This window comes from Odontesthes bonariensis, chromosome 18 (assembly GCF_027942865.1).
Source record: "Odontesthes bonariensis isolate fOdoBon6 chromosome 18, fOdoBon6.hap1, whole genome shotgun sequence".
NCBI lineage: Eukaryota > Metazoa > Chordata > Actinopteri > Atheriniformes > Atherinopsidae > Odontesthes > Odontesthes bonariensis.
The window spans coordinates 15,478,368-15,499,808 of NC_134523.1; the positions used below are offsets into that span (position 1 = coordinate 15,478,368).

At 40.8% G+C, this 21,441-nt stretch overlaps 1 protein-coding gene across 1 annotated transcript in view; it reads left to right on the forward strand.

Annotated features, from left to right (window-relative positions):
* The window catches only part of slc45a4a (solute carrier family 45 member 4a), a 67,127-nt gene that overhangs the window by 12,444 nt on the left and 33,242 nt on the right, over positions 1-21,441 (forward strand). The window contains exon 3 of the mRNA XM_075450244.1: positions 16,020-17,307. Coding sequence (XP_075306359.1) covers positions 16,995-17,307 — 313 coding nt within the window. The 5' untranslated portion in view covers positions 16,020-16,994. The remainder of the gene's footprint in view (positions 1-16,019; positions 17,308-21,441) is intronic.

Consider the following 21,441-nt stretch of genomic DNA (forward strand, 5'->3'; position numbering starts at 1 on the left):
AGCTTAGCCAGCTCCTGTGCTACCTCACCAGGTACACCGAGAAGCTCCTCCGCGGGCACCGCCTCCATCTCGGAGTGTGGTGGGGAAGAAGGAGGTCTTTGGTTAGCATTAGCCTTAGCTTGACTCGTGCCAGCGACCTCGGAGCTTTTAGTGCTCCCAGTTCCCGTATTTGCGGGCGGTTTGGTTGTGCTTCTTGTGTTGTTCGGCATAGTAGCAATAAAAAAGGGTACCATGTGTATTATGGTCGCTCCTCGTTGCATCAAAATCAGGGCTCTCAAGTTTTCAAGTTTGCTTTGAGTGAAATTCGGGCGGGGCAGGGGCCAGGCCGTGTGCGGAGGTTTCTTTCTTTCGTTTTTTTTTTTTTTTTTTGGGGGGGGGGTCCCTTGCAGTATCCCATCGCCATAAACTAGCTACTTAAAGAACAAAGAAAATGTCTTATTAATATCAAAATCACAAATCTTCACTTTTACACTAAATTCTGCTATATTTTAAAAATAAATTGTTTTAGGTATGCAAAGTCTTATGCAAAGTGTTGTTGTAAGTGTTTGTGGCAGATTTTGATGCTTGATGACTGATATTGGGGGCTCCTATTTAAAGCACAGCCATTTTCACAGTCATGATGGATGACAGAGTTCCATTCAGAGCCAACGTGTTCCTGGTCTTGGTTTTATTGAGCACCATGGAAAAAACCCTCTCTGCATCAGCATTTCAGTGTGGCAGAACTAATACCAGTTTGGCAATTGTAGATAGCCTTTGGAATGTGGTCATACCGGTCACCTTTGGAAAAAAATGAACCACGGAAGCCTAATTACACTCCTACATATTTTTCATTTTTCATTAAGTTGCTCATGTCTAAGGGTTTGTGCTGAATATTTAGGCCTACTACTCCAACAAACACTTTAATCGGCAGGTATTGGTCTTTTACAAAGAGTAGGAAAACTATAGTAACTAATAAAAGATTCAAATAAATGAAGATATGACCTGCTGATGATCCTGACGGTTCTCTTCCACCTCCAGCTCGTCTACAACTTCTGCACGCGTGCTTGCAGCTGAAAGCTATTTCAGACCTCACCCGGCAACAAGAAATTCTGTTTTCTGATTGGCTGAGAAATTCTATTTTGTGATTGGCCGATGGGTTGCTAAATCAAGACAGCTGTACCAGAGCTATTCTGAGCTGTACGAGCGCACAGTAACCTGCCATTGACTCGTTTATAGTATCGGCCATTAGAATTTCTGTGCGACGAAGTTGATCATTTCTCAGCGTGAGAAATGGCATGTGTGGCGTGTGAGCATGTGAACTTGTTGAAATGCGTGTGTCTCACGCTCATTGCGTGAGACTTGAGAGCCCTGAAAATGTAGAATCAGGTGCGGGGTAGGTGTAGAGCGCTCTCAAGCAGCCATACTTGCCAAGTGCGTCACGTGACTCCTATCCTCTCTTGAATTATTATTTTTGAAAGCACAGGAGAAAAAAAAGGAAAACATTTCAAACAAATGGCCTTTTTATAGATTTTTTTCTGAATTTGTGATATTTGGTTGGTAAAACTTTTCCAATGATTGCATATACAGGCATGGCTGAGTGGGGAAAATGCAGATATTGTGGAGTCAATACTAGAAAAAACATCATATTTTTGGTCTATGAGTATCTTATAATAACTTTAGTTCAAAGTAACCTTTGAATTTTACACAAAGAAAGTTTTGTATTTGTGAACTTATCAGCTTCTACGTTTGTTTAAGGTCTGCACATTTTATTAGTCCGTTGGCACAACGAGATGGATGCTAGAAACTAAATTTCTCATCACATCATGTTCGAATGGCTCCTGCCTCCTCATAGACTGCCATGTTACCAGTTTTCTTATCGGCGGTGTTTGTGTCGCGAACAGGTGTTGTTTTCAGGTTTGGTGAGATGCTTGGGCACTTCGTGGTTGGTGTGCAACCTGCCAATCTGACAAACAACGTGATGAGAAGACAAAATACAACTCTTGGCTCTTTGTCAAATGTGCTGATGTGAAACAATAATGTTGGTTATGAGACCAAAACAAAAACATCAGTGTTAAGCTGCTTTCGGCAGGCTCATGTGGTGAGCTGGTACAGGTTTTCACCAAGCTTTAGGGTTATATTTTCATTCAAATGTCAGTGAGAGGCAACATTGATCAAACTGTAGCCCGTAAAGAAGAAACACACCGACCCACAAACAATAACTACGTAACGTCAAACTGTATCATCTCTTAACACTTTCTTTTTTTTGTTTTGTTTCTATTTTCTGCTTTGCTAGCAGCTACCTTGTGGGTAAAGGCTTCAGGGAGGAGGGGGAGTATGTGTACACACACACACACACACACACACACGAGCAGCATCTCTTAAAGGGGGCAGCCCCCTGGGTCAGAAAGGCAGGATGCAGGTGGGGGTTGCAGTAAAGTAATGTTTGGTACTATAGTCCAAAGGGGCACAGTCAGGGTTTGAGGTGGTATAGTTACTGTGTGTGTGTGTGCTGTTCTGTGTTGAGGGTGACACAGGAGGAGCGTGACTGCGGGGCAGAATTAGGCCAAGGCTGCTGTCAGCAACCTGTCAAAACCACAGTGTCCCTGCCTCAGACTCCATGACATAAGGGATCTTTGATGGACAATTGCAAGCATGCAAGTTGAGGGGGAAAAAGTTAACCGGTCAACAGATTACATCAAATTTATACTGAATTTATGAGAGACTGGACACTATGTTAGCATCTACCATCTAGACAGATAATCAGGCCTTGCAGATTAAAATAACAGTTTGTGTTTGTGTGTAAGGCCTCAGTGTCTATAAACAGTCTGCCCGAATCTTCTGTTGCTACAAACTAGTGATAATGTATTGGAATCTGTACATTGATTTGAAGATGGACAGTCTGTAGCCTGAACCCTGCGGTGACTATGAAAATAAAATTTAGCGAGGGGAAATGGCTTACAAGCGAATGAATAGAAATAGAAATCTGTGAGTTAGCATGCTAACTGTGTTGTGCTTACTAATCTGGGTGTGAACTGATTGCAGTGTGTATGTAGGCCAGCTTGAGTACTAACTAGCCAGCCTATTGGCTAGCCTGGCTATAAATAATTATTAGGATGATTAAGCTGTCCTCTCTCTTTTGCTACTGTTAGACTGACATTTCCTGTATATTTCTTAAACCTCTTCTCATTTTTATCCAGGAAATGTTGACAGTAATGTCTTAAAGGGTTGTAATTTCAAAATGGAGAAACTGGACATGATAATGAGCAGAGTGAAATAAATGTTTATGCCAATGTGAGTTTTGACAATGATGAAGTTGAAAGTCTGACAAATTCTGTTACTGCATTTTTTAAAAATTAACCGAAGCACCTAAGGGAGTACACAATTGCACACCAACCAGGAGTCTTCTCAGCTAAACTCACCTAGCTGTTGAAACCACAGCCCTGAGGCTCACATCCAACATCTGTGGACTTTAGTCAGCCAACTCCTCAAAAATGAGTCTGGAAAATGTCCATTAGCTTTCTAGAGCAAGCTAATTAAATTGCATCAAGCATGATGGATGAGGCTCTCTATTTATCAATAACAATGACTGTTTTTATGTTTATCCATATGACGTGGACATGTCATATGGATATTGATGAACGGGAGGAAAGTACCAGAAAGGCTAGTGGAAAAAATAGGAAGCAGCAACCTTTACTGGCAAGCAGACTTGGTAACTGTGAATTCTCCAGAGAAACGCCTGACATATTCAAACGTGAACTCATTTGTAGAGTACAAGGGATCTCTCATACAGTCAATGTAATGATCACAAACACCAGCAACACAGCAAGAAAGACTGGAACAGGACTTTTGTGTATGGTTAACATCACTCTCATTACCTGCTGTTTAGTCACAAGCCGTACATATGTTTTCTATACATACCCCTGATGATTAATTTAGAAATGGATTGACATACTGTTTGTGTTTTGCCCGTTTGTAATGAGCTGAGAGGAGGAAAACAAACTAGGAACAAGGTGTTCAGAGTAGTGAAAAGCCCTAAGTTTTAGCACAGGGATTACCTCAATTCTTTTTAAACTTGACCCACTTTTGCAATGAACAAAAACTGTACCACTGTCGATGTTTTAGAAATTTCTAAAAAGAGTAGTAGAATACCTTGTAATATGTTGACTTAAGCTCTAACATGTACTTGAAAATGAAACATTTCACTGGGACACAGTTTCATAATTATTTCAAAACATTTCCTACCCATCTTATGAAGATACCCCTGTTTTTGTTTTTTCGTGGTGAATACCTTGATAAGTACTTTTAAATTGATCTAGTATCCAAAGGGATAAGAGAAGTACTCAGCTACACTCTGGGTGTATTTACAACAAAGTGAAAATTTCACTAATATAAAGGCGGTGAACGTGTTGCATTTGACAATGAGATTGTTGTGTTGGTGTTGTTTTGGTCATATTCACCCGAAGCCCGTGCTGTTTGGGAAATCTTGGGTTAGTCCTGCTTGTTTTGCGGGAAAATCGACTCTTCTTGCTCGATCAACCTGTCGTCGGAATGACTGGAAGATCGACCTTGACTGAACTCGGACTGAAACACACTGTTGGTGTTTGTGTCCTCTCATTTCTTCGTGATGATGACTAAAGGTTAAAGCGATCAAAGACATTTCGCCTCTATTTTGAGACGACAGCTGTGAGGTTCAGGTGAGGCTGAGATTGGAGGTTCATTTAGAGCTGCTGGGGTATCGTAGCGATTGAACTAAGGCAATGGCAGGCACTCATAAGTATTTTAGAATCTGTGTATATTAGCACGCATGTATGTGAACAGCACTTATATTGCATCATAATCATAGAAATCAATATCATGATATAAGTCCTATGATAAGAGTAGCGGATTTGTCACTGATGCTGGTGCACGTTGGTACACATGTGCCTCCTGTGCTCGCTGCACTGCAGCAGTACTGCACCATACTGCACACATCCAGTCTTTATTTACCTCTGTCATCCTCTCTGCCTAACTCTTTTATCCCTGCCATCTGCCTCCTAAAGCCGGGAGTATGGTCGCTTTTCTTTGGAATGTCGTTGACAACATTGAGGCATTGAAGTGTTCGGCCCTGGCTCTGCAAAGCCACTTGTTTCTTTACATGTTTCTACCTTTTTAGGGGTTTAGATCTCTCAAACTGTCTTTTTGTGCAGCCTGGCATGTGAATGTTTCCTGATGTGTGTGTTTGTGTGTCCCCATGCATGCGTGTGTGTTTAAGAATGCAAGAGGATTGAGGAATCTCTGTACTCCACTCGCAGCATCTTAGCAAAAGACAGAGGGAGACTTAGAAAGGCGCAGATGACTAAACATCTGCCAGTATCATTTGGCTTCATTTTACTGCACAAACTGCACTATTCTTTTTCTCATGTAACGGCAGTCACAACAACGGTGAGTAATGTTATTTTCTCTTTAGATTAAGATCAGATTTTTATTGTCATTGTCATGCATACACACGAAATTTGTCCTCCGCTTTTAACCCATCCAGATTGGCACCTGTTTGACACACACATGCACATGGTCCACACACTCAGAGACAGATGCCAACCTGGAGCGGTGGGCAGCAATGAAGCGCCCGGGGAGCATGGGGGGTATGGGGCCTTGCTCAAGGGCACCTCAGCCGTGACAAGGAGGTGGACTGACACCCCTCCAGCTATGAGTTCCACCAGTCTTTCTTTTGAGTGGCGAGAGTGGGAGTCGAACCGCCAACCTTCCGGTTGTTGGACGACCATCTCTGACCACTGAGCCACGGAAACCTTGTTTCCAGAAAGTTGGCGGGCTGTGTAATTTGTGAATTAAAACAGAGGTCAGTTATTTCAAAGCCTATATAATCACGCAGATTTTTATCTTGCTTTTTAAGAAGATATATATTCTTTTCGATTCGATTGGTTTCGGACACAGTTGGGATAGTGTGTAAAATTTTGGGATCTGCTGTAGTTTTAAAGATGAAATGTGTTCCAGTCCTTTTTTTCATTTTGGTCTCCTTCGTCATATTTCTTGCATCATAACCAGAGAAATACTTTTAAAGTTGACCACGACATGATGAAAATAGAGTTGACTTTGGATGATTGCTGTTGACTACATAAAAACGTGGGCTCTGCTTTGCAGCAATCAACTGGCTTCATTAATGCGCGTGCTGATGACAGACAACCCAAACCCAAGTGTTATATTCAGACCACGACACCAACAGGCACATTATGGAGCCTACAGGTTGCAAATCAGCCAAAACAGCACTTGTACAATACTGCAACTTACAATAAAGTTGTAAAGTAGAAATAATGGGGTCGGCATAAGACTTATGGAGGAAAACAACATCGACTAAAGCCAGTAATCTTACATAGTTTTCCATTTTGAATCCAGGTTTGTGTGGTAGAAAATCAGGAGTCAACCTAAGCAGGATATCGTGTAATATTATTCGCTGCCAGAGATTTTAAAAAGGATTATACTTGTACTGCTGCTAGTTTGGATGATTGTTTGCATTACCAGACAGTTTTTTTTTATGTATTTGGTCGTGTTCTGTTTCTATGCAGTCTTACTGCACTTGGCATCCTCTTTTGTGCATTACTGCCTCCTTCTGGTTTTGTCCATCCACTGATGTTATCCATGGTGGAGATATGTGGCGTAGATACATTAGAATTTTTGATTCGTCAGACAACAGGACAGTTTTCACAGCTCTGGCTCAGACAAAACAATGGATGGGGAATCAGGATTTTTTGAAAATGTGTTTATATTTCGACATGGTAGTTTGTATTTGTATTTGTGGATGCAACAGTAGACCGTGTCCAGTTGTTTTTAGTTGTCTTTTTTACATCGTGGCCTCTCTGAAACGCCCTTTTTATATTCTTATACAAATAATCTGGTTAGCTGGTTACTTTTAGAGCTGTTCCAGCTTTTCTTTTGCTCAGTCCAAACCTTTTTAAAACTACTGATATCAAATTCAAGGTGAACAGATATCTTTCAAACCATAAAGTTCCTGCTTCAACGTCCAGTTTGTCTTTTTTTTGCACGTTTTTTAAAATTAAACACAGGATTAAAATGATTTACAAAAAATCACATTGTGTTTTCATTTATATTTAACAGTAACCCACTTCTTTTTTTTGGGGGGGGGGCTGGATTGTAAAAGATATGCAGGAACAATAATAATCTGATATGTTACATTTTGCCCTATGACTGCATACACCAGTTGTTTGGATATGTTCTGCACATACTCAGAACTTGCGCTGACTTGTAATTACACCAGGGGCAGACTGAAGTGAAATGATCTGTTCCTGTTCATTAATGCTGCAGAAGATGGTGCCGTGACGTCTTACGTGGTAGGTTAAAGAACTAGATTAGATTCTCTCTGCCCCTGATCTGAATAAATCCATTTTACCCACAGGGATTTATTAGATATCGCAGTGATTGAACCCACAAACCAAATAAAGCACCAGTTCAGGTCACTGGGTCAGTCTTTGACTGGAAAATTCAGTCAGTCTTGTGTGACTCTCACACAGTAACAAAATACTTGTCTCATTATATTTATTTACGTCTCTTCTTTCCTTTCTCGTCAGTCAGACACAGATGCGCACAAACATCCATAGACCTCAGCAGTATGTGAACTTGATCCTGAGGTTTTCAGCCTTGTAATCTATATCCAGCTCTATCTGGGTCAATGCTACGTTGTTTGATGTGCACCCACGTGCCTCGCTGGTGTATAACACTGAAATGCATGTCTGCATCCAAGCAGTGATGGGGTTTAAGGAGTCAGGTGACAAAGTTCCTAGAGACAAACAAACATAGCGTGTCAATAGATGCACAAGTTAGAAATGCACACACATCTATGATTGGATTGCTACACGTTAGTACTATTGATTTATTTATTTTTTTCCAGATTTCTATCTTTGTCAGGTAGATGTCAGAAAATAATGCCCACCATCAAATCCCAGAATCTATTTTTTTTTTTTTTTAAAGTATTTTTGTCTGATAAGCAGTCCAATTTTCAGGGATGTGAACAAGAAGGAAGGCAGTAAATTGTAATTTTTTAAAAGGAGAAGTTTTAATTTAGGCAAATTGGGCTCCCGTTTCACATGTTAAAGTGTATTTGGGCAAGCTAGTGGACTACACATTTCCTCACTTTCAAGTCTTTACTCATTTAGCAGATGCTTTGGATAAAGGCGTCTGCTAACTGATAAATATAAATTAAATTTTCTATTGACGGACAGATTGATTTATCTTTAAAGTTTAGCCAAGTTGAGTCCACTTTCTTTCAAATGCATAAGACGCTCCTCTTTAGCAGACGCAGTTGCCAAGAAACTATATTCTAGTTTAAATACTTGCATGTGAAGCTTGGACTGTGACATATGGTGCTCAGATGTGATATGGTGCAGACCTCCAGAGCAGTAAGTGGGACATGAGTTAAAGCTGTTTTTTTATTTTTATGCAGCAATTTTTATTTATTTATTATCCTTTTTCAAGCTCATGTTTGATGAGACTAATATCTTAAACATGAGTTGTGTAACAGTGTAACGCTGTTTGTGCAGCTATAGTCAGCAGCTAATGGTGCCTTCCTCTTTTTATCGGACATGTGTTATCTGAGTCACACAATCTTTTTAATCACTGAGGTTTAGTTTATGCTCCATCAGAGCTAGTTAACATGACATGTTTGATTTAAATAGCTACACTCAAAGGCATAAAAAGCTGGTTCCAGCACTCAGTTGTGGGCATAGAATTTAAGCTAGTATTTATTGATATCTCAAACCACCACCTGTTGGCTGCAGCAAAAAACATATTTCTTTGCATTCCTGAAAGTCCTGACTTGGATATTTGTAACATGGATATCAGTGACAACACCGGAAGTCACAGAAAACTGTAATTGATGGTGTGACCATTGGCGTGATGCTTGCCCCCTTTTTTAGGACTGTTCCCTTATGTGTTTCTCAAATATAAAGAAGGACTGTTTCCTAGTTTGAGAAGGAAGTGACTTGGAAGGACCCAACTCGCTGAGGAAGCATCCTTGACTTTGAAAAACACTCACCATCTCTACAACCCATTTTTACTTTTAGATGGCACCTACATGAATTATTTCAGCATTAACGGTAAAATAAAGCGAAGAGAGGCAATAAATGAGAAATCAAAATGCTTGGAGTTCTTTGAGCTTATTTGTCTTGACTGAATTGATTGTTGTGGATTGTGGGTTACTGCTTGCTCCCCGGCTCAACCCCTTTACCCATGTCAGAATTTCTCAGCTGCATATAACTGAAATGTGCTTTTCATGTTTGTCGACTCAACATGCTCTGTGTAAGAATATTCTTGTCTGTCATCATGCATCTAAAAACAGTGCACAGGAGCACCCGAAATGGACTTAATAATCTACAATTACCATCACCGCTTATTAGCTCCTTGGTGCCACATTCATGCAAGAAACATGGGATTTTATGTTTCTTGTATGTAAGAAAAAAAGAGATAGGGGGTCTAAAACGGAAGGAAAAAAAGCAGGGAAACTATATGGTGAGAAAGTCAGAGCTTGCCCTTATTTCATCTTGGAGTGACAGGTAATCTGGTCTGGCACAAGAATAAACACTGACTAAAAAAAACCCCAGTGTGATAAGTGTGTGTGTGTGTGTGTGTGTGTGTGTGTGTGTGTGTGTGTGTGTGTGTGTGTGTGTGTGTGTGTGTACTTGTAGAATCTGACAGCCTGTGTGTGCGTGTACAGTGAGTTGAGCTGCGAAACAGAGAAGGCGTCAGATTCTTAATTTGTCCATCACCTTGAACTTTACAGGCATCCCCTTTCCTTTCCCTGCTGCTCTTGTTTTCCTCCCGTCTTCTTTCCCTCATTTTCACTCTTTTGCTGTGCGAGCACAAATGTTCTTGTCAGCATTTGTTTTTATTTTAACAATCTCCTCTTTGCTTCCCATCGCTCCCGTCTTTCCTGACTTTTCACTAATTTGCCTCTTTCCCACCTTATCTTCCCTCTGTGTCCCTGGCTCTGCTCTCACGTGGGGCTGTATTTTGTCAAAGCTGAGAAACTGAGGTGTAATTCTATATAAGCTGACCTCATGGTACCAACACTCACAGTAACACACACAGAAACAATAGGGGAGCTGACTGGCACTGCGTGTGCACGGATCTATGATCAGATAGCATCCGCTGTTTTCTGTTTGTGTGTGTTTTGAAAGAACTGCAGATGCAGGTCAGATAGTATTCTCTGTTAATGTTCCAGAGATGGACAGATGTTGTTTTTGTCTTGTTGATTACCTTTTCCTTAAAAGAGACATTTAATGCCCCGTTCACAAGCTGACACACTTTCCTGAGGTCTTAATGAAATATCTGTTACATGCATTGGTAAAACTACAACAAAGTCTTTCTTTTGCAACTATGACTTGTAGCTCTTTTCCTTTGCAACTGGTTTCAGGGCATGAAGTGAGCGAGTTGACTCCAATCTCCCCCCTCTCCTCTTCAGAGTGTGTCTTAATTAAGTTCTGTTCTATAGCTTCCAGCTACAATTCGGAAACAAATTGGATACAAATCACTCTCGTTAACTCTTGAAGCCCATTATTAGCGTTTTAGAGAGCACACAGTACCTAGCCTGAGAGCTAAAACTGGCAAAAACGACGAACTAAGATCACACTTCCACTCGTCATAATGATAGCATTTTATTCTCAAATACTTACATTTCTCTCAGTTTCCATCGAAGAGCTGGTATTGATCACCCTTTTAGGAACAGTCTTGTTATGAGTCATGTAGGAAGGCTGAAGTAACATAAGAGGCTGACGGGTAGCTTTAAGCACACTTTAAAACTCATGTAGCGATTCCTCCAGCACATATCAGCTCCATAAACTCTAAGCTTCACCGTCGGTCCATTCCTAAATCACAAGCAAAAAAGTCTGAACTTCCCAGTTCTGGCGTAGAGCAAATGCAACATGATTTGAACTTGAAGTAGGGAGGAGATGAGGAATAATAGGGTGAAGTCGTGACCTTTTCCCTGAAAATCTGAACGACAGGGTTCTCTTATGTTTGAATTTTGAGTTGGTAGTGACTTCAGATACCTCAGTATTATGCTCTCCAGAACAGAACAAAGGGATTTATTTTCATATATGTCCCCTATAAAATCGTTTTTTCTTGTAGTTACATTGTCCAAGAACAGATCTGCATAATTACTGCATACAGAGCACACACTTCTGACAATTTTAAATCCACAATAATGTTTCTGAAATTAAATGCTTTCTGCGCCACAACAGATTCATTAATTGCTCAGCCTCTGTTTTTATCTCACTTTTCACTGTACGACATCGGGCTCATTGTGTTCAGCTATCCTCTCTAAAGTTTTTTTTTTTTTTTTTTTTTTTTTTTTCTTTTGTGGAAGTGGAACCCTGCTCTCTGTACAAAGTTTATGTTAATAATGCTTTAAGCTCAAATGTTAAAAGGTTACATTGGGTTTCTTAGGGTCATTTTTAATAAGGTATTAAAAACAAGCTGCAGAGACCCGAGATAACAGTGTATGACCATTCCGTTAACACTTAGTAATTTAGTTGAGAGAACAGACTCATAACATTGGTGTTGTTACCAAAACACGCCTTAAGAAAAGTTCCCAAATTAATTTTCCCTCTCACCAAATTTTTGGCACTGACTGAAGTCAAGACAATTTGTCAACAAGTTGACGATACTCCCAGTGAGAACGCAGTGATCATTACTTTATTCTCTCTGGACTACTTGGACCACACCCATCCTCGAACTGCATTCTGGTCTGCACATTTGTTTGCCACTGCACCTTACACAACTGGGATGTTTTTGTTTGCCTAAATCCCACAGACAGACACATATGGACTCACCTGTTTAAGCCCTCAGAAGCTACCAGACCACATTGCGCAGTGATAACTCGCACACAGCCAGACTCTTGAGCTGAGTAAAAAGGCAGCTGGGGTAACACGCCAAGCAAATACGGCACGACTTACGGTAGGCGTCCACTATTCCGGCACGTCAAGCCGTATCCAACGCATTCAGTTCATTTTCAATGAAATCCGGCTGATCGTTGTCGCCGTGCTCGCAAAGCATGCTGGGATTCCGGCACGGCAAGCGGGGGACCGGCGGCACGTCAAAAAGTTGGGCTCGCTCGAAGTTTATGCAAATTTGCCACGGCAGACGGAGTTGCGTTACCCAATGACAGTAGACCATGTTGTTTTTTTCCCTTTGTTTATTCACCCCTGAACGTTTCGGGTATTGCTCATGTCATTGCTATTGCGGGCAAAATGAACAGCAGCAGTGGCCAGTATGGCTGTGCTAAAACGATTGTAGGCGAATAAACACACCTAAAACATCAGGCAATTGTGTGAGCATCTCCACTTTTGCAGTAAAGTAATGACCATCAAGGAATAGAGGTTCAATCCAGTGCATCAAATTCTTTCATGGGCAGAGGTGGAGTAGTGGATTAAACGTTATCAATAATTGTGATAGGCATTCATTTCAACAAAAGAACCAAATCACACCCATGGCCATGTTTTCACAAGATGTCTTGTTCATGTTTCATTTTTAAATCAGAGAAAAGGTGCAGGGACAGGTGATGCAGCGAGAAGGAGATCTCCTGTGTCACAGCAGCAGCATAATAGCAGCTCTCCTCGCTCGCAGATCCACATCCATGGTGCAGTATGAAATAATGTTCCATTGCTGACGATTTATACACATTAATTTCCCTCCAAAACTCAAATTTTTAGAGGGAGAAACTTCGGTTGGTTAAAATCACAAGTCATTTACTTTCCCCCGGAGCCATTCTACCGTATGTTCTATCTACAACTTCGTATTCACGCCCACTGTAGTAGCAACACGGCGACACTAGGCATCCAATCCGGCGAGTTAAGTTGACGTGACGGAACAATGGACGCCTACCGTTACCTGTCATTTAACCTCAACATTGTTCAAATTATATCTAAGATATTCTTCTTGTTGCAAGAGTAACCCAAATTAATACCAACTTGTTTCACAAAGGCTTTGTTTTTGAAATTTTTAAACTTCTGAGTCAATTTTTCTGGCTACACAGTTAGAATATTTTACTTTCTAAACCACGTGTCAGATTTTGCAGCTGCACACCAACAAGATAGACTTTATGAAACGAATCCAGTGTGCAACTATATTACCATGTAATGCTCGATCACTAAACCGATGTGGCATTTTACTGCTCCATGTGCATTTTGACGTTTCAACCAAAATGTGATTAATGGGGAAAAAGAAATCTTAATCCATCCCTAATTACAGTGCTGGACGCCAAATGTATTTTACAGTCGCGAAAATCCATCCTCTTTGGTAAATTTGCTTATAGTAAATATGTTGTGTGTATGTTCTGCATACAGGTCATTAAACAATGCACCATATGGAAAGGCATAGCTTTCCAACACCTTCATTTCTGCATCTTCACTCTGCTGAGATCTTCTGATTCCCAGTTTGATCATAAATCGATGTTTCCATCACAGAAATCAGGTCAGCCAGATCTGAACACGTTGCTTCTGTTGTTTTTGTTGGCATGTTGTGTAATGTCTCAGCTTGGAGGTTTTGGGAGTTTTGGCACATCCCTTTCTCTCTCATGCTCATGAAATTTGAACCAAATTTAGTAGAAAACAAACGCGAGCCTGTGAAGGACAGAGGCTGTTATGCAATCTGCTGCAGGGGGGCTTGTCTGTTTGTATGTGATGAAATATTCATGCCCATCTCCCATGCATCACAAATGTTAATGGCGACATGGAGGAGCTCCAAAAATAAAGAGATGAAGAGAGGAACCAGAGAAAGGGAGAGCATTTTTCAACCTCTCTCTCATTCATTCATCTGTCTGATCTCTCTTGTTTGTTGGTCTTACTCAGTACCATCTCCTCCCACATGACCTCTCCCTCCATTTCTTATTCCTCCCACCATCCACCTGTTCAAACCCTCCCTCTTTCCAGCTTTCCCCCCTGTCTTTGCCGCCCTCCCTCCTTACCTCCCACATTGTTTTCTTCCTCAGACTCTCCCTAAGAGGCTTGATGAGGTTCTTAGCACTGTTAATGGTGTGTGTGTTGCTCACGTGGCAAGCGTTAGCGTGTGTTGGTTGTGATGAAATGTGCCGTCTCTGTGGGTTTAATCCAGTGGGTTTGTTTCACACAAAAACACATACACACACTGGAATTTAACTCTGTGAGAAATCTGATTGAACTTCAACTCGGACTGTGTGAAGCCTATTAGCTGAAGGCCTTCACTCATTTCACTTTACACACATATCTGCCCTGTGTTGGAAATTTGTAAACCCTTCAGCTCATGTAAGGAATTCTTTCAACCTTCCCGTCCCCTTTCAAAGGCTGTCCAACAATCTGAGAGGATGTATCATGTGCTCAAACCTATTACTATGGTGGTAACATTGGTATTTTTTCCAGATTTTGAGTCCCTGTTTCCTCTGGCCAACTTTACATTAAAAAAGGAATCTTGTAGTTAATTTCGCCTCCGTTCTTTGGTACAAAAGTGCTCCTTGGATTAGGATGAGGCGTGGTGGTATTTTTACTAGCGACGATGTTGCATTAGGATGTCCTGTATTGCCTGCACAAATGAAGATATACTGTAAGGAAATGCTGGTTCTGATGCCTGAACTGGACTGAGCAAAACAGATCCTGGGATCAGAATAACCATATAAGCTTGAGAAAAAGAATCAAGTTCTGTATGTATACATGTCTTTGGTCCTCTCTGGATTCGGTTGCTTTGTCTTTTTTTTATTTTTTATTTTTTATGTTATGTCTTACTGAACCGGTCTTTCTTGAATCATGATTAGACAGTTCTTCACTCCCCGTAACCAAGTGAAAGGTGTAGCTTGTTTTGTTGAGATGAAGATGATGAATAAGAAAAGATTGTCATGTTGTAGTTTCTGTTGTCGCTGCCACATCTGTTTTAATGCACTAGGTCACTACGTTGAATAGCCAATCAAAGTGACCTGATTTCAAAATGTTAAATCTGCAGAAATTATATCAACAAGGTCCATAGAAAACGGACACATGCTCACTACTCCTCCAGATGTGACCAAGGGTTGATTGTCTGCCTGGTGTACAAGGGCCCTGAGATAATCTGTACCAGATAACAGCCAACAGCAAAGACATATAGTAGTACGAGTTACTCTCATTTAAGTATGAGCGCATGCCAGACTAGTTCATACAACTGCCATTAGACCTGTATATACCAGGCAAGGCTCTATTTTACTGTACACAAGAGTTCTGAGTCTGTGGGTAATTTCACACCCCGTTTTACATTTGCCTGAGCTGAAGAGGGGAGCACCTCTGATGACAGAGATACGATGGGCAACCATTTTTGTGCTGCTCCTAACGAAAAAGAAATACAGAAGGGAGGGTTAAAAACGACAAACATTTGTGTTACTGTTCCTCTTTCTAAGATGAGATCGGTGTTGTCTCTATGCTTGAAAACTGTAGCCAATGCAGTGCCTAATGCCAGCATGCTTTTTAATGGCCAGCGGGGGGGTCAGTCCTGTTTACAGTGAGAGTATTGCATGCATAGAAGTCTGAGAACATAAGCATTACTTCTGAATTGATTTGATTACTTTATTTTGATTTTTTTTTTTTTTTAGTGCATTTTTTTCTCAGCTAATTTTGTATCCTTCACATTTAGGCTGGAACAACTTTGTGATTGACAAGTTGCAACTATATGGACATGCGTAATGTTTTTATGGGTTCTTGGTCAGATCCTGGCCTTGCTCGTCACATCAGATTGGGGGGAAAAAACTAAACGGCAATATACCAAAAGCTAATCTTCTGCCCTTAAAACGGCAGTCTACAAACCTGTGACATCATCACCGTGGTGTCCTCCATCTTTTAAATATAGTTTATAGCAATAAGCATGATTGGACTGTGCGTTTTTCCCTCTTTGAGGTTGTACTAAAACACTGACTATACTCTCCTTTTTCATGTTAGCACGCTTGAGGTAATGGTACAAGTTTGAAAGTTGAATTCCTTCAACTCACCTGTGTTTTATCTTTTTTTCCCCTGTCTTCTCTGTTGTTTCCTGATGTATTACAGATTGATCGGCCAATCGATGGGGATTTTCAGAGGAGCTCTGTCCGCCATCGCTACCTGTCCTCATCCTCCTCCCCCCTCCCCGTGCGACCTTCTGCTCGCCCCCACCCACACCTTCATCCAGCCTTCCATTCAGCCCTCCATACGCAAAATGACTCTGGAACTCACCGAGTGGTCTTCTATATGGATTTTTACTGCTTGTAATAGACAGTAAAGTAAAAAGAAGATAAACCTCAATGACAAAAAAGCCATAAACACCCTACTCACACCCACACACACATATACACACAGACACATTCACATATACACTCTTACACATACACACAAACACTGTCATACCAACAAACCAAATAGATTTGACATTATTTTCCAGGCAATATCTAAGACAAACGCACAAAGTCTCTCTTGGAATGTACCGCTCACTCGTCCTGTGAAATTCAACTGCTTCCTTTATTTTCTGAGATTTTTCTACAAGCCTCAGGAAAGCTCCCCAGTTGTTGCAGGAAAACAAGGAGGATTAGATTTGAAGTTGCAGTGATTTTGGAGGACAACTTGTTTAGAGGACAACTGCCGCTTCTTTCTTTTTGTCTCCTAGAAAATCTGAGATCTCAGATCTGTGCTAGAGCTACAGAAAATAGTATTTTGATCATTATATTTAGTGTAGCCTATTTTTTTTATTTTAGCAAGAAGAATTTATTTCAATACCTCGCATGCTGAGAAAGTCTTTCGGTTTTTATTCTTGTGGTATTAACACTCCAATATTTCTTGAACACTTAAGTAATAGATTTAATAGCAGTTACGATTTAATTAAGTTGCCTCAAAGAAGTCACTACTAGTTTTGAAATAACTACAAATAACTTGATACAAGCAGTTTGTCGAAGCAAAGAAGTCGTTGCACCGTTTAATCTTTGGTTGCTATACATAACTGCTCCCAGCTTTTTGTGTCAGAAGGGGTGCGCTTGTTTTCCTGTTGCTTGCATGCCCTCCACCATGCCTCCCCAGAACACAGAGGCTGACAACATGCAGGTCGGATCTCTGATTGGTGGGGTCAGTTCCCAAAAATCCGCTGTATCCAGCTCGGAGGAAGACAAAGGCGGAGCGGGCGGCGAGGCGGATGGATTGGGTGGGAAAGGGGGAGGAGGCGGTCGAGGAGGGGAGGAATCGGCAAGCGACGAATCGATCGAAGGGATCCCCTTGAAGAAATGGGTGATGCACGGTGCTGTGATGTTTGGCCGGGAGTTCTGCTACGCCATGGAGACGGCGCTGGTGACACCCGTGCTGCTGCAGATAGGTGAGTTCAGACTGAAGACGTATAATCTTTGTTTACAAATGTTACATTAAAGAGCCCGTGTTATGCTTATTTACAAGATGATTATATTTTGGGATCTACTATAGTGCATATGTTAACAATAGTTAAAGCTCAACAGCCACCTTCCTTTTCTTGTGTTCCACTTTGCTCCCGCACCTACTCTTTGAAACACTCAGCATTAGCTCCTGTCTATTTAAAGCAAGACTATGTACAAATTCTTTGACTTTGAAGCCTCCTCCAGGTTTGGTTTGCTGTTATATTGTTATGTACAATCTTTTGCAACTGCTGTAAATTCAGCAAACAACTGCCAATTTTTGTTGACTAGCTCGTGAGGAAAAGGAGCGACACCGAGTGATATTGCAGGATTTTACACACATGTCTGCCTGTTTTTATTTGATATAACATCGGAGGTGAACAAGAAGTAGACAAAAAGAACAACATCAGTTTTTCAGAGATGTAGCTGCTGTTTTATTCCAGAGGGTACTGTATCCAATGGGATATATATCCAATGAGCATGATATGGTTTGCTTTGCACATAATATACATATAATTTTGCAGCTCATTACAAGAATTCTGAGACGGCTTACATTCTACCTATTATAACATCCCATTGTTTGAGACACTGCCTCTGAAAGGCCAACTGATGGGTAAAAAATAGTTGAACACAAACCAGATGCTTATATTTTGCCTCACTCCTTTCAAACTAGCCACAATCTCTGGCCAGAATCTGAGGATTTTCACTCTCTTACTAATGATACTAGAAATAATGTTTATCGTACAACGTTTTGCTGTTTTGCCATTCGAGAAGACACCTTGGCAGTTAAAATGTCCAGGCAGACATCCTAACTCCTGTTCACCTTGGATGGACTTCCACGTGGAGATTAGCCAGCTTGTCCTCTTACTCACATGGACACACTCAAACTGAGGGACAGGCCTTCATTATCAGGGATCATACTGACATTAACACACACAATGTCATCTTTTACAGCCTCTAAAGTAAATGCTGTTCTGTGTTCAGGGCTCAAGCCTTTTATTGGAGACAAAAAGGGTGTGAAAAAGGCTAAGCAGGATCAATGGGAACGGGGGAGGAAAATGAGTAAGAATTAGGGAGATAAAAGTCTGACGCAACCATAATCTTATTCATAATTAATAGTAATTTCTCATGCTACTCCCTCTCTTTTTTTTTTTCTCCTCAAATGTCTCCTTCTTGCTCATTGACCTTGTGTGATTTCCAGCCTTACATAACCAATGCAACATTTATGGGGAGGTCACACTGTGGCCGCCATGACTCTCGGCTGGCTCATCACGATGAGCCGCAACGGAGTTCATTCTTTGAAGCACACCCAGATTTTGTCTGAAGGACAGATGTTTACATTTGCCAAGTGTTGGAATTTAAATGTATTTCAGCCTAATGCAGATGAGTGGTGTGCTTTAAGTGCATGATCTAAGATGTTGCAGGCAAAAAGCCCTCCATCCGTACCCTTTCATTCTAATAACTGTAACCCTATTTCAGGCATCTCTGCCGTGCTCGTATCAGACAGGAGAGGTGCTGCATGTTTTTTTTTTTTTTTGTTCTAATTTAAGCCCTGATTTAGCCGACGTAGCTTATTTTTTTTAGATCAGAATATGTCTGAGCCCCTCTTAGTAGATTTTGAAACCACTGTGAGGTACAATTCCAGCAGATTAGTCCACTGAAAAAAATGAAACCAAATCAAATGAAACTTTAGTGCCTCACTGAGATTTGTCACTGAAAGGAGACTTAATCCCGTCAAGCTGTTTTTGCTCCTGTCGGGTGAACCGACTGTTTTTCATGCCGACATTTTCACTGATCATAATTGGAGACGGTTGTCTTCCATCATAAATTAGGAAGTAGATTGAATTATGCAGAGTTGTTGAGAAAAGCACGACACAAAGTCTGCTATCATTTATTTTATGACACCTAGTTCAGTGTGTTTTTACACAACACATCTGTGGCGTGCACACATTTTGTTAACTGCTACAAGATACAGAGGATCTGCTCAGATTTCAGTCCAATCAGCACCACCAAAATAAATCTTTTTACTCCTCATAACTGTGTGCAATGTGCATGAAACATAACAATACCACAATATAAAGCTGGCAAACTTGTTTGCAAGCAGTTGCTTATGTATGCAGTTTGCAGACTCCTTTTTTTTGTTGCTCCACTTCAGAGGGTCAGGCTTAACGACCCAGTGTATGCTCACCTGCCATCTTGTTGAAGTTTGGTGGAGAACAAGCAGGATACAGTCAACTTCTCTGATCTTTTTTGTTGCCTTCAGAGGCAGGACATGAAGGATTTAGAGTTAAGATCAAAAGAGTACAGCGTAGACCTGTAAAACCAAAAATGAAGCTTATATAGATACCGTGGAGTTTGCTAATAATTGTCTGTGGGTTCATCATAATGAATGATTTGTTTAACTTACACCTCTGTTGTTGATGTAAGAAAAACAATGACATGTCACCACAGACTTGTTGCCAATTAATCATGGTGGCAGTAAATAGAGAGACCATTTTCCTTATAAAACATAATTGTAAAGTGTTGACAGGTCCATTGCAATTTAAAGGAAAAACTGCTGACAGGACAAAGGAATTGGAAGCAACACTCAAGCAAACTTGGAAGAGGATAGTTAATTTATGCTTTAGGCGAGGAACTATGTTTTGCAGTAGAAAGGCTCGTCCAGTTTCCAATTTAATGTTCTTTTCCCACGTACAGGATTTATATCCTGCACACACTTTGCTTTATCACGGATTCATTCATGTTTTTAGCCCACAGATTGACAAACAAACACTCATAGTGAGCTGAAAAGAACCCCCCCTCCATGTGTGGGCAGAGCTCTATATTTTTGGATAACAAATATTGACTCCCCTCTGTTTAGTTAATGCTGCGTGCGTGCTGGGGACTGACTGTAGCTGCTGGAATTAGCTGGAGAGCTGGTAAGCTGGCTGGTTGGCTCACCCTGAGTGAAACTATTGTGTGTGTAACCCCACAACACATGGGTCAGAGAGAAAGAGTGTGTGCGTGGAGCAGACACAGTTTGTTCAAGGAGCCCTTATTTACACAAGGCAGAGTAAGGAGGAGAAACTTCTACCGTACAAGGTCTTGTGTGGAGAGCATGCTGAGCTCTTTTCTGTTCTCTTACATGGAGACAGACTCTTTTCCCCAAACGAAGGGAAAGCAGACATTGTGAGATCATTGAACCAGTTTATTTATGATTTACACATCAAAGCCGTTGCAACTACATTTGGCTGGGTATCAAACAGTCAGAGCTAGCTGTTCTTGATAGCTGAGCGATAAGATGATTAGCCTTTTGAGTCATATTCTCTTTCTTCCACCTCGCTCTGCGGAGCTTACAGTACTTTCGTCTTTTTTCTTTTGTTTCTCGATTCCCCCAGATTAACCTGTTTGTATAGCTCGGCCTTTCAAGCCGTTTTGGATATGTGTATTTTTGTTATTGTCCAGTTCTGGAGCTCCTTCCTTTTTCTTGCATGACTCAAATACACTTGGAGTTTACCGTGCTCAGAATCAATCACTTGATCAGATATTGCCCATTGCTGGATCTTCACATCTGTTCCCTACTCTACTGTTTTGTCTGGCCTCGTTACACAAAATCATGCTTTCTTGGTTGAAAAGGAAGCAGTCCAATCAGCATCGCAACTGTTCTGTTTTTCGTTACTCCCCAGCATAGTTTAGTTCAAAAACAAATGGGAGGAACATGCCCAACTGTCTGCACTTTGCTCCTTTCCACTTCTGAAACTCAGCAAAGAAGGTTCTTTTTCTGATTATGTTAAATCTATTTGAATTTGTTGGTCTCTAGAGAGGAAACGGATCATCCCAGGTTGTCAAATCTGTCTGATCTCCAGCCAAACAAGACTTCCACGGTGTTTTTATGAGATAGAGGAGACACCTCTTTTGCATCATAAGATTAATAAAAAAAAAAGACTTATTTTGGTATATTATTTAATTGAATCAATTATTCTGTATCAAAAACACTCATTTGATAATTAGATTAAACAAAGTGGTCTGCTAATTGGTCACCAGTTATCTGAGTTATTTTATTCTAATTGAGAATTGATCTCTTCCCTCCATAAATATAAAGT